The sequence below is a fragment of the Microcaecilia unicolor genome, chromosome 2 (genome assembly GCF_901765095.1).
Source record: "Microcaecilia unicolor chromosome 2, aMicUni1.1, whole genome shotgun sequence".
NCBI classification, from domain to species: Eukaryota; Metazoa; Chordata; class Amphibia; order Gymnophiona; family Siphonopidae; genus Microcaecilia; species Microcaecilia unicolor.
This window is the reverse complement of record NC_044032.1, coordinates 126,210,722-126,228,747: the sequence shown is the minus strand read 5'-3', so window position 1 is coordinate 126,228,747 and position 18,026 is coordinate 126,210,722. Positions and strand designations below refer to the sequence as shown.

General features: G+C 42.6%; 2 protein-coding genes across 4 annotated transcripts in view; one reads left to right on the top strand and one right to left on the bottom strand.

The window, feature by feature from the left end:
* The window catches only part of ANKRA2 (ankyrin repeat family A member 2), a 42,155-nt gene extending 31,354 nt beyond the window's left edge, over positions 1–10,801 (bottom strand). For both annotated transcript variants that reach the window (XM_030193292.1, XM_030193293.1), the window contains exons 1-4: positions 10,682–10,801; positions 8,606–8,973; positions 5,231–5,389; positions 3,421–3,486 (exon numbers count right to left, since the gene is read on the bottom strand). In XM_030193292.1, coding sequence (XP_030049152.1) covers positions 3,421–3,486; positions 5,231–5,389; positions 8,606–8,891 — 511 coding nt within the window. In that variant the 5' untranslated portion in view covers positions 8,892–8,973; positions 10,682–10,801. The remainder of the gene's footprint in view (positions 1–3,420; positions 3,487–5,230; positions 5,390–8,605; positions 8,974–10,681) is intronic.
* Positions 10,802–10,892: 91 nt separating this feature from the next.
* LOC115463086 (protein FAM200B-like) lies at positions 10,893–16,731 on the top strand. 2 transcript variants are annotated; one of them, XM_030193290.1, is made up of 4 exons: positions 10,893–10,994; positions 13,338–13,567; positions 14,167–14,241; positions 14,617–16,731. In XM_030193290.1, the coding sequence occupies exon 4, from the start codon at positions 14,675–14,677 to the stop codon at positions 16,403–16,405; it is 1,731 nt and encodes a 576-aa protein (XP_030049150.1). In that variant the 5' UTR covers positions 10,893–10,994; positions 13,338–13,567; positions 14,167–14,241; positions 14,617–14,674; the 3' UTR covers positions 16,406–16,731. The 2 variants fall into 2 exon arrangements, with proteins under 2 accessions (XP_030049150.1, XP_030049151.1); XM_030193291.1 differs by having other exon boundaries at positions 10,893–10,998.
* Positions 16,732–18,026: the final 1,295 nt, after the last annotated feature.

Below are 18,026 nucleotides of genomic sequence, written 5' to 3'. Positions count from 1 at the left end.
ACACCAAACACCAGATTCCCCCGGATTCTATATATGGCACCAAAAACTGGCACTGATCGAAGATGTGTGCCCAACTAAACTGGCTAATGAGCCAATTAGTAATAATTGGGTGCTAATTGGCATCCATTTGGATTTGCGTGCACATCTTGCTACACGCTATTCTATAACAATGTGTGCCCAAATCCCATAGCACAACCTAAAAGGGGGTGTTGCCATAGGAGGTGTGAGAATGGGTCGGGGCATTCCTAAAATTTGCACGCAGTGTTATAGAATACTGAAGGTGCGCGCCGGGAATTACACCTGGTTTCAGCAGTGGTAAGTCCTAGCACCCAAATCAGCACACAACGCTATTCTATGATGGGTGCTCATCTGAGTGCCCATTATAGAATAGAACCGAGTGCTGAGTTTTGTGTACCATTTACTGAATCTAGCCCAATATATACACAACCTAAAAATGCAAACTCTGGTACTATTGCACAGAAGGACCTATTTCATATGGACTTCATTCTAGTATATGCCTTTGTAAAAACTTTTTACTGAATTAGACCCAGAATTAGCTTGTTATCCAATTTGTATTACTGTATACAGAGAAATACCTCCAAACTAATCTAGTCAAGAATAACAGAGTTATTAGGACTTGTTTCATGCTACTTAATAAAACCACTATTAGAGGAAAGGGAATCAGTTCTTAAAGACAATGAAAAAAATAAATAATCAACAAAGATAGTTACAGAAATATCCTAAAAGGAAGATATTTTAAATTCCCTCTCTTGCTGCAGGTTTCAGAGTGTTTTTTGCCCTTCAGTACCAGCTGTGCCGCCCCTCCCCACCACATGCCCAGATCTTCCATTCCCTACCCCTGTTCATCTCCCCAGTGGCTTAGCAAGAGTGGGGCGGTGGGGGCGGTCCGTCGAGAGCCGACAGCTCTCGTCTCCTGCCACCACCCTGCCTTTTTAAAAAACAATCCATGCAGCGACGCAGGCAGCGCCTCGCGTCTGCCCTGCGTGTGCTGTGAAAGGAGAAAATCGCCTCGCTGGCGTCGGGTCTTACCTCGCTGTGTCCCGCCCTCTTCTGAGGTAACTTCCTATTTCCTCAACAGTGGGACACAGTGAGGGAAGGCCTGACGCCAGCGAGGCAATTTTCTCCTTTCACAGCACACGCAGGGCAGACGTGAGGCGCTGCCTGCGCCGCTGTATGGATTTATTTTTTTAAAAGGCAGGGTGGTGGCAGGAGAAGAGTGCTCTGTCGGCTCTCAACGGAGGGGGGACGGGACCGGGTCGGGGGGCTCAAATGGGAGAGGGGGAGCGCTCAGATGGGAGAAGGGGTCTGAAGCTGGAATTGGGTCTGACAAGGGGGCAGGAGGGAAAATGGGTCCAAGCCTGGGGCAGGTGGGAGAATGGGTCTGGGGCTGAAAAGGAGGGTAGTTGGGATAAGGGGGCTAGTACTGGAACTGGGGGCTGAAAAGGGGCGCAGGTGGGAGATGTGGGCTGGGTCGGAATTAGGGGCAGGTGGAATAAGGGGGCTGGAACTGGGGGCTGAAAAGAGGGGGCAGAGAGAGAGAGAGGGGACAGACCCTGGATGGATGGGAGAGGGAGGGCTGACGGATTGAAGGGGCAGAGAGAAAGAGGGCAGACTGGGGCAAATGGTGGATGGAAGGGGCAGAGATAGAGGGCAGATGTGGATGGAAGAGAGAGAGGGCAGACAGTGGATGGAAGGGGCTCTCTTGAGCAGGGACTGTCCTTCCCCTTGTCTAAACTTGTACAGTGCTGCGTAACCCTGGCAGCGCTGTAGAAATGCTAAGTAGTAGTAGAAAGAGGGCAGACACTGGATGGCACAGAGAGAGCGAAGACAGATGCTGGATGGAAGGAAGACAGTGAAAAGAAGATGAGGAAACCAGAGACAACAAACTGTAAATAAAATATATATTTTTATTTTTTTGCTTTAGAATATAGTATTGTAGCTGTGCTAATAAATATTTATAAATAGAACATGTAAATAAGGTAATCTTTTTATTGGACTAATTTTAATACATTTTGACAACTTTCAGAGAACAAAACCCCCTTCCTCAGGTCAGGATAGGATACTGTAACAGCACTATACTGTATTGACCTGAGGAAGGAGATTTTTGCCTCTGGAAGCTAAATGTATTAGTCCAATAAAATGGTATTATTTTATTTTCTGTATTTGTTTTATTTCTATTTGTTAATTTGTAAAGTGGTGATTGGTATTTGTTAGTTTTTTCAAATTTATATCTGCTGGAGTGAGGAGTGGCCTAGTGGTTAGTGTGGTGGACTTTGGTCCTGGGGAACTGGTTTTGATTCCCATTGCAGGCACACAGGCAGCTCCTTGTGACTCTGGGCAAGTCACTTAACCCTCCATTGCCCCAGGTACAAATAAGTACCTGTATATGATATGTATGCCGCATTGAGCCTGCTATGAGTGGGAAAGCGCGGGGTACAAATGTAACAAAAATAAAAAAAAATATATATATATATATATATTTTATTTATTTATTGCATTTGTATACCACATTCCCCCACCTATCTGCAGGCTCAATGTGGCTTACATAGATTTGATAACATTGTCATAACAGGATATCGGATACAATTAGTAACGTGTAGCGCTTAGGAAGGGGTGAGGGAAGGGGGAAAAGAGTTGTTAGGGTAATTATAGGAGGTGTGCGCTCATAGTTGAGTGGACTTAGTGAGGTTATAAGTTCTCATTGTAGGCCTTGTTGAAGAAGAATGTTTTCAGAGATTTCCGAAAGATAGACGTTTCTTTGATTGCTGAAACTCTTCTCCCATTCTCCATGTATGCAAAAAGGCCTTCATGAATCTGGTGCTCCACGTATTATCTTGCAACCCACTCGGTAGCTAAAACGCCACTGGCCTATTTTGCACAGTACTAGGGGACATTTTCTGTTTCTGTGGTGTGGTGTTGCATTGTATGCAGAGTCTGGCATCGGGGGTTCAGTTTAATTTTTATCTAAATAGAAAGTTTATGATTACTTATTCTACAGTGGATTAGGGTGTATCTGTGTTTGTGAAAAAGACATGGCTTTCGGTTGGCATTGACTGTGCAGAATCAACGATCTGTACTAATCTGTCTGTTTTCGTTTTACAATAGGTGAATTGATGTTCTAGTGCTCACTGTAGTGTTTAAGATGCTTTCCTTTTCCTTGTGTCAACTACCCTAGCTATGCCACTGCATCTCCCCACCTCTCCTCCCTCAAGTGTCCAGCATCTTTCTCCTCCCTCCCCACCAAGAGGTTCAGCAACTTCAACAAAACCACTGGTAGTAGAGAAAACAGAAGGCACAAAATACATACATCAGGACATTTCATCACATCTGACTGAAAGTTATATTTTTAGAATGCAGCTGGCTCTTTCAAGACTTTTCACATTACAGTTCAAGTTTTACCTTGTTCAATGCGGGTTGCTAAATACAGCATCTCTCCTTGTGCTGCCAGCTGGTGAACGGAGAGAGCTGTAAGCAGAGGACACAGAGGTCACTGGGTGACTGTTATAGGGGCTTCTTTAATCTTTTTACTGGAACTTCACACTCAAGACTAAAAATTTATTTCTATTTTTATTAATGCTCTATCCCATTTCCCCACATCACAGCCAGTATTGTCTGTCTGGCTATTTGTTATCCCTTTGCAGTCTTACCGTATGAGCTCACAGATATTCTTTGATCTCACTGACATTATTTCATTGTACTCTACAGACTCTGCTTTTAGTACCAATGTCTTCCTTCAACCTAAATTGTTTTGTTACCATTATTTATTTTACAAACCTTGACAACTTTAAAAACAATCCCCACTATTATAATGCAAGCTGTAATTTACTGATTACTCGGGCCTGTCACAAATGCACTAAGTTAGTCCAGTGCATTCATGTCACCTAAAACTTGTTTGCCTTTCTATGTAGCCATGTGAACTAACACAGCAACCACAATACCTTCCCTCTCACACTAAGCAGCCTCTTTTCCTCTTGCTTTTATTATGTACAGGGCTTATATTAGAAGATGTTTCAAACAGAATAACCTAAAGACAGCAAAATGGAAACGATAAAATTTGAAAAAAATATTAGTCAGATGAAAAAGTTTCTCCTCTTCAGCTTGGTATCTCATTTGCCCCAGTTCCACTCCCTTTTCCTCTATCCTGGCAATATTATGATTAATGAGGTGCTGCCAGGAGAGGTCACTGCTATGGGTCCTGCATGAGTGAACCTCTATCTGATCAGTCTCACAGCAATGAGCACTCTGAAGCTAGGTCATGGAATAAATCGAGACCCGATTCCCTGAAACTCTTCTCCCATTCTCCATGTATGCAAAAAGGCCTTCATGACTCTGGTGCTCCACGTATTATCTTGCAACCCACTCGGTAGCTAAAACACCACTGGCCTAGCAGTTAACCTATTTGTTTCAATTTAGCTGGAAATCTGTCCGTCCTAATTACATCCTCACGACTGAATATTATATCTTGTTCTGATATAATTATGTTATGTAATGTTGATCTTTCAATCCGCTTCCAATCCAATATGATTTACTTATGCACTCTTATTTGTAGTAACTGTAAAATTATTATTCCGTTATTATGATTGCCTTGATATTCTATGTACCCATCTATATTTTGAAATTCTTATCCTATAATGTGTACATGTTGCTATAACATTTTGTGAGCCACATTGAGCCTGCAAATAGCTGGGAAAGTTTGGGATACAAGTGCAGCAAATAAATAAATAAATTTACTGCACTTATTTTCAAACATGAAACAAGGACAAAACTGTTCTCTATTGATGACATCATGCTTTGTGCTACTATATAGAAGCCAACACAGAAAACCAAAACAATGATGTCAATCAGTTATTCAAGAGTTTGTTTCATTGTGATATGATTAAAAGCACCTGCCTTATACATATACTATCTTGCAACAGTGTTTTAGATCACACAGCCTACCAGACTGTACCTCTCACTTTAACAGGGCACTTATTTGAATGTGACATGGCCTCAAAAAGACAACCACTATGAAAAATACAGTGTTCAGGAGGGCACTCAGCAGAAATGAACAACTCTGCTATTTTTGTCATAACCATGGAGAAATACACATTTTGGCCGGTATTTAACAGAAAATTTTGAACCGATTTAAACGTATTAAATCTTGCTAGATAAAGAAAGTCAGTATTTCAAAGTATGACAACACTTTAGATGGTACAAGTAAAATATTTACAGTTTATGAGCAGAGGTGTCGTAGAGACTTCATTTCCTCGGTGCTTATTGGTTAACGTCGTTGACTGTTTTATGGGGGAGAAATGTTTTGCTGTTGATGGTGTGTATACATGTCGGACTTGTATCCCAGGAGAAGGAGAAGCATGGATATTGTATTCAGCTAAGTCAATCAGAAAAAGAAAACATGTCAGTAACTTTGCAGGTGTTACATATGCAAGTCACAGCTATTTATTCACATTCTGATTCTTGGAGACAGGAAGGTGTATCTCAGTTTCTGCAAGCTGTAAACTGCCACAGGTACCGTGTTAAGTGCACAGCACTGGTAAGGGCATATATAAAAAGCGACAGCTAATCCTTCTGCTGCTATGCTTAGAAAAGTAAAGCAGGAAAGGAAACAGCAAAACTGAGAATCACTGACACTGTCAGAGTCATCATTTAAGACTGTAAATAATAGGAGTGTATGTTTCTGTGTACCATGACACTATATTCCTCTGGCACTACTGAGTCATTAAAGGAATCAGGATACTACCAGGCAGGGAACGCTTTTAACAAAATGTACCAAGCTGCAAAAAGAAAGCTGTGCAAAATTACCCCAAAACAAACTTCAGAACCAAAAGAGAACACTGTCCTGCTGAAGCGATGCTGTATCCTAGAACGACTGAAAACAGCTGTTGCTACAACAAAACAATACATTGCTACATCTTTCCTTCATTTGCAGACTGATGCCATTTGACCTTCTCCAGGAGGAAAAGAACACGCAAAACTGAAAAGATGTTCTTGTCTTCTCCCAATTGCCTTAGCATCTCTGCTACCCCTACACACCTCATACAGTTATGCCTGGACAGCCAGGCACCCCTTGCTAGCTCTCAGGGCTGGAAGAGCCATCTCCTTAGAGGCACTCCAGCAGCATTGCTAAAATAAGGACTACCACCACAGCAGCACCCAGCTTCCTTCCCCAGGCCCGAGCGTACCACCTCTCCAAGACACCAGGTCTAACCGACCCTGTCACACAGATCTTAGCCTTCATTCCCTATATTGTGGTGTCAGCCATAGTCCACACCAGGAAAGTTTAGCTTTTAAAATATCTTCACAGACCTGCACACCATTACTGCCTCCTTAAGCAATGGGCGTTGGCTGCTATAAACTCTGTACAAACATTCTCTCCTAATAGGATAAATTTAAATTTTAAATCCTTAATTTTACGTGAGATATGAATTTTGTCCTGAGGAGCACCTTTTCCATAACTGAAAAAGGGAAAGGGGACAGGGAATGGGACTTAATATACTGCCTTTCTGTGGTTTTTCCAACTACATTCAAAGCGGTTTACATTATATACAAGTACTTATTTGTACCTGGGACAATGGAGGGTTAAATGACTTGCCCAGAGTGACAAGGAGCTGCAGTGGGAACTGAACCCAGTTCCCCATGATCAAAGTCCGCTGCTCTAACCACTAGGCTACTCCTCCACTCCAATCAACAAAGTATGAGGATGCAAATCTAAGAATGCAATTAATGCCCAGATCACAAGTAAAAAAAAACCAAAAAACCAAATATGAGCTATTTCACTATATATCAAATAGTGTCACCAGTGGATTTGTATACATTCACAAAAGTAGAAGAGTTGGGAACTCAGGCCAGTAAGTCTGACTTCTCTGGTAAGTAAATTAATGGAAACGCTTTAAAAACAGAGAATAATAAAGTTTTTGGAATCCATGGACCCACGGCAACATGGTTTCACTAGAGGCAGGTCTTGTCAGACAAATCTGATTATTTCTTTGACTGGGTGAGAGTGCTAGATGTGATGTATTTAGATTTTAGCAAAGCCTTTGACACGGCTCCGCATAGATGACTTATAAATAAATTGAGTGCCCTCGGTATAGACCCTAAAGTGACTGATTGGATTAGAAACTGGTTGAGTGGAAGGTAACAGAGGGTAGTGGTAAATGGAGCTCATTCTGAGGAAAAGGATGTTACCAGTGGTGTGCCACAAGGTTTGGCTCTTTTTAACATTTCTGTAATCGAAACTGCTTAAGGGCTGTCTTGTAACATTTGCCTCCTTGCGGATACCAAAATCTACAATGGGGAGACACCCCTGATGGTGTGGACAATATGAGGACAGACTTGGCAAAGCTAGAGGAATGGTCTGGAATTTGGCAGCTTAGATTTAATGCTAAAAAATGCAGAGTCATATATCTGGCCTGCAAAAACCCAAGGGAACGGTAAAGTTTAGGAGGTGAAGAACTTTTGTGCATGAAAAAGGAGTAGGACTGGGGTGTGATCATATAACCTTAAGGTAGCCAAATAGGTAGGAAAAGTGACAGCAAAAGCTAGAAGGATGCTTGGGTGTTTAGGGAGAAGAATGGCCAGTAGAAAAAGGATGCCCCCGAATAACTCTAGTGAGACCTCATTTATAATATTGTGTACAATTCTGGAGACCGCACCTTCAAAAAAATATAAATAGGATGTAGTCGGTCAAGAGGGCAGCTCCTAAAATAGTCAGTGGACTTTGTCATAAAACACATAGGGACAGACAAAGATCTCAAGATGTATTCTTTGGAAAGGCGAGAGAGGGAAGACATGATAAATACCCCCTACAGCAGGAGAGTCTCTATCAATTAAAAAGTAGCTCTGGAACGAGGGTGCATAGGATGAAGCTCAAAGGGGATACTCAGAAATAACCTGAGGAAATACTTCACGGAAAGAGTGGTGAATTCGTGGAACGGCCTCCCAGTCTTCTCCATAAAAATGCACAGTTCAATTTATAACAACAAATAAAAACGGTAACTATGAAATCTTTTAAGCAATTGCAACTAATAGGAAGGGGCAAATACAGTGAAGACTGAAATTTAGAAAAGAATATGGTGCCTTGAGGCTAAGAGCTTCCAGTCAAACTATTGTTTCTACTTGTCACCGGAAGCCATCCTATAGGTTTTAGAAGTAGTCTAACGGTTAGTGCAGTGGGCTGAGAACCAGTGGGACTGGGTTCAATTCCCAATGCAGCTCCTTGTGACCCTGGGCACATCACTTAACCCTCCATTGACACAGCTACAAAAACTTCGATTGTGAGCCCACTAGGGACAGAGAAAGTACCTGCATATACTATGTATGTAAATCGTTTTGGAAGTATATCAAATCCATGACCCTTCTCTTCCCAGGTCACACTGAAGATGTCTGCCAATGAGTGTTCCATATTTCTTACATGTCTTGTTCTAAGTACAAAATCCTCAGACAGGCTCCAGGAACATTTAGACTTCTCGGACTTCTTTGGAACTCTAAAAATATTTTTATACCTATCCTGAATATGGTTTTATTTCATATAATCTCTCTACATCAGTGCAAAGAATATTAAACTACAAGCTATACCATAAATATCAACCTTTAAATAGGACAGATTCCACTTCCAAATCAGAGTTGACCTGGTCTTGAATATTTTTACTGTCTTCTTCATTTAGGGACTTCACAAAGCGAGAACAAACGTTCATATCAAACCGATTGGGCAAAATGAATTTCATTCCCATTGCCACATTCTGGGCTTGTCCTTCCTCTGGGTTTGACTCCACTGCATGTTCTACTTTAATGTCAGGCATGTTTGAGAGACCGTAGCTCACATGCTCCTCAATAACAGGCTGAGATCCAGCTTCCAGATCCTTTAATGAAGCCATGAATTCAAGTTCAGCTACATCAAGTGCTTCTTCATAGTACCCAACTTTTTCCACTCTGTATAGAATTTGACACAAAGATGACCTAAAAGCAAATTCAAAAGACAGTTATTTTAGCATCTTCTGAGCTTTCAATAAAGAGAGCCCTAATTTTCCCAAGTGCTTAATAAGGCACTAACCCTTCTCCCCAGGATGCTTTACACATGTGAAATCCCTGCAATGTTCAACACACTGACTAATGCAGGAGTTTCATGTACAAAGCAAAAGATTTATGTTTATATAGAGAAACCCTTCTATAACCCTGAAAAACTTAAGGTTTTAATTAAAAGGATTGCTGCATTTTCTACATTTCATTGCATAATTTTCAGTAGTCCACAAAATGAGATTCAATCCTTGTCCTGCAAGGCACTCCATGTAAATCTCTCTTGCACAATCATTGTAGACGCACAAAATTCCAGGACAGAATTGGCAATTTCTGTCCTAAAATGACTCCAGGTAAGTCAGAATGAATCCCCCAGTGAACCCTAGGCAAACACATTGCTTCCCCTCTCCCCCATCATAATATATACATAAGTACATAAGTAATGCCATACTAGGAAAAGACCAAGGGTCCATCGAGCCCAGCATCTTGTCCACAATAGCGGCCACTCCAGACCAAGGGCACCTGGCAAGCTTCCCAAATGTACAAACATTCTATACATGTTATTCCTGGGATTTTGGATTTTTCCAAGTCCGTTTAGTAGCGGTTTATGGACTTGTCCTTTAGGAAACCGTCCAACCCCTTTTTAAACTCTGCTAAGCTAACCGCCTTCACCACATTTTCCGGCAATTAATTCCAGAGTTTAATTACACGTTGGGTGAAGAAACATTTTCTCCGATTTGTTTTAAATTTACTACATTGTAGTTTAATCGCATGCACCCTAGTCCTAGTATTTTTGGAAAGCGTGAACAGATGCTTCACATCCACCTGTTCCACTCCACTCATTATTTTATATACCTCTATCATGTCTCCCCTCAGCCGTCTCTTCTCCAAGCTGTATAGCCCTAGCCTCCTTAGTCTTTCTTCATAGGGAAGTCGTCCCATCCCCGCTATCATTTTAGTCGCCCTTCGCTGCACCTTTTCCAATTCTACTATATCTTTCTATATATTTTCCGGCAATGAATTCCAGAGTTTAATTACACGTTGGGTGAAGAAAAATTTTCTCCGATTTGTTTTAAATTTATTACATTGTAGTTTAATCGCATGCCCCCTAGTCCTAGTATTTTTGGAAAGCGTGAACAGATGCTTCACATCCACCTGTTCCACTCCACTCATTATTTTATATACCTCTATCATGTCTCCCCTCAGCCGTCTCTTTTTTTAACTCCATGTATGGTTTTGACTGCAGAGGAAAACTGGTAGAGGAGGAAGCAACAGGTAAGACATGCTGCTTGCCGACTTCCCCTGACAACTGAATAAAATGCATAGGGAATGGGGAAAAACAGACAGACCTCTATGGACATCAATGTTTCTGGTGTGCCCTTCCTACACACTCTTCTTTTCGTAGACGCTGGCTTACTAGGACATAAACATGCCTTGGGCGCCTTTGAATTAGCATGTATGAGAGCGCTTCTCGTAAACATTTGAGCCCTATCCATCTATCCAGGGCAAATATAGACAACTCCGGCTTAAATTTATCTCATGCATGTTCACTAGGAATATCCTGAAACCCTGACCAGTCTGTAAAACCTTTAGGACCGGACTTTCCTACCAGTACTCTACAACTCAAGCTAAAAGAGTGGCGTTCACTTACCCAGGGCCGGCGCAACCCGGTAAGAGCGGCAGAGGGAGCGCCAAAACAAAACAGAAACCGCGCGGAACAATTCTCTGCCACCAACTGTTGTCTGCCGCTGCCACCACAGGTCTTTCTCCTTCCGGGGGGGGGGGGGGGGGGGGCGGCCTCTTCTTCTCCTGTCTTGCGTCACTTCCCGCCTCCTCCGAGACCTCTGACCTGTACTGTACTTCCGTTCCTTCCTGGCCAAAATCAAAGACTGTATCTGCTGCACGAGGGGACGGAGAGCGGGACGCAGGCCCTGTGGACCCTCAGTTAATGGCCGCTCTTGCCGGTATGTAAGTACATTTCAAAAATGTTGAAGCCAATTAGGTTAATTGTATGTTACATTCCTATGTATCACATAGAAATTAATATGCACTACCACAATGTATTCCACTCTACCACGTATGCACGCACCTTAATGCAGCGACTTTTGTATTCTGTGACGCGGAAATGGCAATCGTCATTACGGCAAATGTAAGCCACATTGAGCCTGCGAATTGGTGGGAAAACGTGGGATACAAATGCTAATAATAATAATTCTCAGTTTCCTCTCCCCCAAAGCAAACAAACAAACAAAACTATGAGCTGCTACATCCACGTTGTCGTTCTTTATTGTTGGTAGCATGTTTATTTGATCTCACTTATATTTTCAAACATGTTATGCAGTGCACAGATGTACACAGAAGTATAATAATGGAATAACCTTTGATAGAGTAATTTGATATAAATAGCAATCAGTGTGTTGGAGGGGCTGGTTATAGTAACATAGTAAAAACATAGTAAATGACGGCAGAAAAAGACCTGCATGGTCCATCCAATCTGCCCAACAAGATAAACTCATATGTGCTACTTTTTGTGTATACCTTAACATGATTTCTATCTGTCATTTTCAGGGCACAGACCCTATAAGTCTGCCCAGCAGTATCCTCGCCTCCCACCACCGGCTCTGCCACCTACTCTCAGCTAAGCGTCTGAGGATCCTAACACGTATTATAGTGCAGAGACTTTTTTCTCCTGGTATAGGGGTACTAAAACAGACTTATTATTAGGGTTACCATTGGTCCAGATGTCCCCGGACATGTCCTCTTTTTGAGGGCGCCGTCGAGAGTCCGGGCGGATTTCTTCATTTGATGGGTTTGTTCGGGTTTCTCCGAGTCCGAGACTAGTCCTCCACTCCTCCTGACTCAGATTCCTCCCGTCGTCCGATGTGCAGCGTCCGTGCGTGTGCTAGCCAGCCCAGCCCGCCCCAGTCAGCTAATTACAGTACTGATGATCCTCCCTCCCACCCTCCGTGAGCACGCAGGCAGGCGCACAGTGCAGCGCTTCAGTTCTACTGGCTGCTGCCTGCAGCCGCTGCCATATGAACGAAGACGAGGTCAATTTTTTTTATCCGACTCGTCTCTGTCTCTCACCTCCAAGGGCGGCCTCCCCTGTCTGGGTCTGGGTCGGAGCCACTTTCTTTCAGATGTGGTAGGTTGGTAGGCTGCCATGCATGGTGGGGAAGGGGGAGAAGTAGTAGACTGAAGAAAACTAGGGCCCGCCTGGGGGGAAGGGAACGTAGAAGCATGTAAGGAGGGTGGGTGGGGGGGGACAAGAGAGCTGGCAAAAGGTGGATGGAGAATGTATGCTAATATGGATTGAAGTAGAGAAAAGTAAGGTGGGTTTCTGCCTGAGAGGGAGGAGATAGGGTGGGCCATGGAAAGAACATGGACCTTGCTGGGACTCAGCAAGGGGAAGGCAGAGGTTTGGGAAGAAAATTTAAGAAGGTAGAATGCTGCAGCTGACCAAAAAGGGGATGGAGGGGTAGAGAAAACTGACTGAATTTAAGAAGGGGGAAGAGATACAAACTAAGAAATGGAGATGGAATTGAAGAGGGAAACTGCTGCTGTGGGGGTGAGGGAGAAGCCTACTCAAGAAAATTACAAAACGGGTGCATAATTATTATTATTCTTTTTTTTTTTTTTGCATAGAATTCTCCTCCCCAGGACCCTTGAATATAATAGTAGTATCTGCTGCCATTAAACTGTAAGGTTTTGCAAAATGGGCCCCAGCCAGCCCATGTACTAATAAGCTTGCTGACACTTGATTACTCGTAAATACGATACAGCTGTCAAAGTGTTGCACGGATTATTTAATTTGTTAGTACTAGTCTATAGCACCAACATAGAAAAAAAATCAGTGTAGATCAGATATGCATGAACTGTTGTTCTTGTGTTTGCTGGGAATTGGCTGGTTTTTTTTGTTGAGGGGGGGGGGGGGGGAGACAGTAGATGAGAAAAAAAAGTATTTGATTTGTGACCCTCTCCCACTTTGTGTTGTTAAACAAATATGGCTTACTCAAGTAATTGGAAAATAAACGAAGCAGATCGTTAAAAGAGTAAATGTGGTTTATTGATTAAAAAACAATTAAAATATATATACATGTATATACTCCATCTTGGAGTTTGCAGACCGTCTGCCCTTGTGCTTTCTTGGACTTTTACTCAAGTAACTTCCATATTAAAGGATTTCCCATTATCTCTCCTAGACAGTGAGAGCTAAGAGCAGGTAGTCGATGCAGAATAGTTAAATGCAATTAATTGAGTATGTCTGGTCATTATAAAATGTTGTTTTCTCCCAAATATCTTTGCAGGGTTGAAAAAAAAACCACATAACTTGGGCAGAATAACCCGATATAATAAGCCATATCAGCCATGTATTTGCTGCCAAATAAATGGCAGATTGGAAGCCCGAAGCGAGCCTAACGTTGAACTGAAGACCGTAGGCTGCAGCCAGCTCAGCTTAACTCCTCCGTCCAGGGACTGGGGTGAGGTGAGGAACGTTTAGCCTGCCTGCCTGCCTGCTTGCTGATCAGCTGATGAGGTAAGAGAATAACTACATCTACAGTGACCTTTAAAATTTGGAGGGGAGGGAGGGGGGAACACTAGAAATCGAAGGGAGGGAGGAGGGGGGACCCTGGAACTCAAAGGGAGGGGGAGATCGGAGGACCCTGGAAATCGAAAGGAGGGAGGGGGGGACCCAGGAACTCGAATGGAGGGAGGGGACCCTGGAACTCGAATGGAGGGAGGGAGGGAGGGACGGGACCCTGAAACTCAGAGGGGAGGAGGGAGAGGGGGAATGCTTGCATCACCTGTAAAAGAAAAAAAAAAAATTCAGCACCCCCAATGCTGCTGCTTATCCTAGAAATAAGAAGTGGATTTTCCCAAGTCTTGTTAAGAATGGCTTATGGACTTTTCTTTTAGGAAATTATTCAAACCTTTTTAAAACCCTGCAAGCTAACTGTTTTACCACACACTCTCTGGCAACAAATTCCAGAATTTAATTACACATTGAGTGAAGAAATACTTTCTCCAGTTTGTTTTAAATTTACTACTCAGTAGTTTTGTTGCATATGATCCCCTAGGCCTTGTATTTTTTTGAAACAGTAAACAAGCAATTCATGTCTACTCATTATTTCATAGACCTCTATCATACCTCCCCTCAGCTGTCTCTTTTCCAAGGTGAAGAGCCCTAGCCTCGTTATCCTTTCTTCATAGGTAAGTCATCCTGTTTGCCATTTTCGTCACTCTTCTCTATACCTTTTTTATTTCCGTTATATAGTTTTTGAGGTATGTTGACCAGAATTGCACTCAGTATTCAAGGTGCAGTCGCACCATGGAGTGATACAAAAGCCATCATAATATTCTCATTTTTGTTTTTCATTCCTAAATTAGCTTAACAGACAATGGGGGGGGGGGGGGGGGGGGGGGGGAGAAACTGGGAGACGTTTTGTATCTGGGAATGAGGTTGAGCATGGGGGAGATATGCTGGATAAGAAGACAGGATGAAAATGGAAGAGTGAACAGGGAGACAGTGGGAATCCTGGACATACAAGGAATAGATATTACGGTTTTCTTGCTTTGTGTTTACAGAGTTTTCACTGCACTGACCTAGTGAGCACAGTCATCTAACGTGAGCTACGAACTTGAAATGCCGAAACGAAACTGTTCATTTACTGATGTGATGAAAGCGAAATACCCATGTTTTCGTTCAGGTCGACATGACAGGGAAGCGGAATGCATAACATGTGGTGGTGGGACTTATATTTCTGTTGCGCATAACGGTGCACTTGATTTAGAGGCGCATATCAGAACGTCGAAACATGTTAAGAATGTTCGGGGAGAAAGCTCATCTATGAAACTTTCAGATTTTTTCATAACACCGTGTTCCAAAATTGATGATTCTGTTTCGGCTGTTGAAGGAACATTGGCGTTTCATGCAGTTAAACATCATCATAGCTATAAATCAATGGACTGCAGTTGCAGGTTAGTAAAAACAATATTATCTGACTCCAACATTGCACGAAAAATATCATGTGCACAAACGAAAACCGAAGCAATTGTTAATAGTGTGCTGGCTCCGCATTCCGTTGATGTGGTTGTAAAAGCACTAAGCTGTGTACGTTTCTGTGGGGTCGCGACAGATGGTAGTAATCATGGATCTCAGAAGTTGTTTCCAATTCTTATTTACTACTTCGATTGGAAAAATGGTGGTTTACAGTCGAAACTCATTGATGTGCATATCACTCCAGATGAAACTGCAGAAAGTATTTCAACGTGCATTAAGAACACCTTGGACAGACATAGCTTATTTCAGAAGTGTATAGCCTTTGCAGGAGATAATTGTAATACTAATTTTGGAGGTGTCCAGCTTAGAGCTGCTGGCCAGAATGTGTTTGCTAATTTAAAGAAGATGAAAGGAAAAAGCAGTGGCAATGGTACATTAGTTGAAATTGGTTGTCCAGCACATGTTTTGAATAACTGCATTCAGCATGGCGCTGATACACTTGATGTTGATATTGAGTCAATAGTTTTAAAAATTTACAACTATTTCTCAATCTACACTGTTCGAACTGAACATTTAAAAGAGTACTGTGAATTTGTTGAAGTGGAATATCGTCAGCTACTTTATCACTGCAAGACTCGATGGCTGTCTTTGTTTCCTAGCATCCATCGCATGTTGCAGATGTTTCCAGCCTTGAAGTCTTTCTTTTTGTCTCAAGAAGAGCCACCTGCTGTGATCCGAAATTTCTTTGAAAATGATTTTAGTGAGATTTACCTTTGGCATATGCATTCGCTGATGAATGTGTTCCATTCACACATTGAAAAACTTGAACGTGACAATAACTCACTACTGGAGGTTATGAACTGCCTTAAATCTGTCCAGTCTGCTCTTACATGTCGAGCACAACAGAGTTTCATGTCACTAAAGGTGAAGGAGTTGTTAAAGAAGTTGCGTCAAGATGGACTGGATGACCACTGTGATGCATTTTGTTCACAAGTAGCCTCGCTGTACACCACATGTTTGGAATATTTGGAAATGTGGACCGTGCCACTGGAGGAGTTCACTGTATTTTCATGGATGGCTTTCACTAAAATTCCAAGTTGGGATGAAGTTCTTGCAACTGTGGCATATCTCAAAGAAAAGGAAATAGACATTGATGATAGCAAATGTTTTGATCAGTTCTGCAACTTGAAGAGATTTGTTGAGTCAAACCAAAATGAAGATTTTGAAAAGTTATTGTCACATGAGAAATGGGTGAAGTACTTCAACAGATGCAAGACTGAGGAATGTTTCTCAGAACTTCTTATCATTGCAGAGTATTTCTTTGCGATTCCATCACATAATGCTAACAACACTGAACAAGTTTTTTTTCCTTAATGCAGAGCCAATGGACAAAGGAGAGAAACGAACTTCAGGTTGAATCTGTAATGGGAATTCTGTTTGTGCACCACAACTTTAAGCATATGACATGCAAAGACTTTCATATGTATATCAAGTGCCAACCAAAGTTGTTGCAGAATATCCGCTCTTCTGATAAGTATTCTAGAGCTCAGACTAAGTCAAATTCAGAAACCTTTGAAACGTAGATTGTCTACTGCTGCTGCAGTGTCATGAGAGGGGTTTGCACTGCATGTGGGGAGCCTCCAGGACCACTGCATGCAAACTTTGCAAATCTCTTTCATGACTATTTATTGTGGGTATCCTGAAAACCTGACTGGCTGGAATGGGGGTGCCTCCAGGAGTATGGACCAGGTTTGGGAACCACTGCAATTCTCTGTTGTACTGTACACTCAGTACAGCTGCTTGTCAACTTTTCGCAGTTTTGCTGCTTTTATAGTTGTAAGAGGTTTTACACTAGAGAGTTGGTCTACCTCCATTTTCTTGTGGGTGTTATTTGTCCCGTTCAGGTCTCTGTTTTACACTTCATTTGTTCCTGTGCAGTTGATATACTGCTGCATTCTTTTGAAGTCACTATTCCATGGTTGGTTAAATGGTGCCACAATTGTTATTTCTGTTTGGACTCATTGAATCCTGCGTTAAACATTACTGTTTGTTGTGCTTTTAGATGTCAATTAAAGCCGAACCCTTGTGTTTCAACGTTATTGGTCTACCTCCATTTTCTTGTGGGTTTTATTTGTCCATGCAAATGGGGGCAAACAGTTGTTCAAAAACTTGAACTATGACATAAAATCATGGCTCTCCCTGGTAACGTGGAGGGGAATAATCGAACGGCGCCGGCGAAATACATGGCCAGTGATGTATTTTGGCGGTGCTGCAAACAGCTGGCCAGACCCGTATTTTCAAAAAAGATGGCTGGCCATCTTTTGTTTCGATAATACGGTTCCGGCCAGCCAAATGCCTTCGATCTGGCCGAGGTTTGAGATGGCCGGCGTCGTTTTTTAGCGATAATGGAAAGTTATGTCGGCCATCTCAAACCCCGGCCAAATCCAAGGCCGTGGGAGGAGCCAGCATTTTTAGTGCACTAGCTCCCCTGACATGCCAGGACACCAACTGGGCTCCCTAGGGGTCACTGCGGTGGACTTCAGAACAGCTCCCACGTGCATATCTCCCTTACTTAGGGGGCTGAGCCCCCCAACCCCCGCTACCCACAAATGTACTGCACCCACTAAAACTGCTCCAGGGACCTGCATACAGCCTCTAGGACTTATTGCTGCTGTATAACTTTGGCACACCAGTTGACACCTGAAGACTAATCTCTGAAAAAGTCCTTTATTTGAATAAGCACATTTACTCACAGTTAACTGCAGATCAGAGGTTGTGCCCCACTGGGAAAGAGTCCCCTGGTACTAAGATTAGCAGTAGGTCAGAGCTGGCACAATGGTGTACAATGCCCTCTTTCAGCACCATTCAAGGTAAGAACTACGTTCTCTAACGTGGGTAACACAGGAGAGGGAACTAAAACTGACTTACAAAAATGGCCACTACCGCATGGACTACAACAGGAAACAAAACAGGGCACACTCTGACCCAGTAAGCA

Excerpts from the sequence above, each read along its gene's own strand:
- LOC115463086 (XM_030193290.1), top strand. The coding sequence starts at position 14,675 with ATGCCGAAACGAAACTGTTCATTTACTGATGTGATGAAAGCGAAATAC.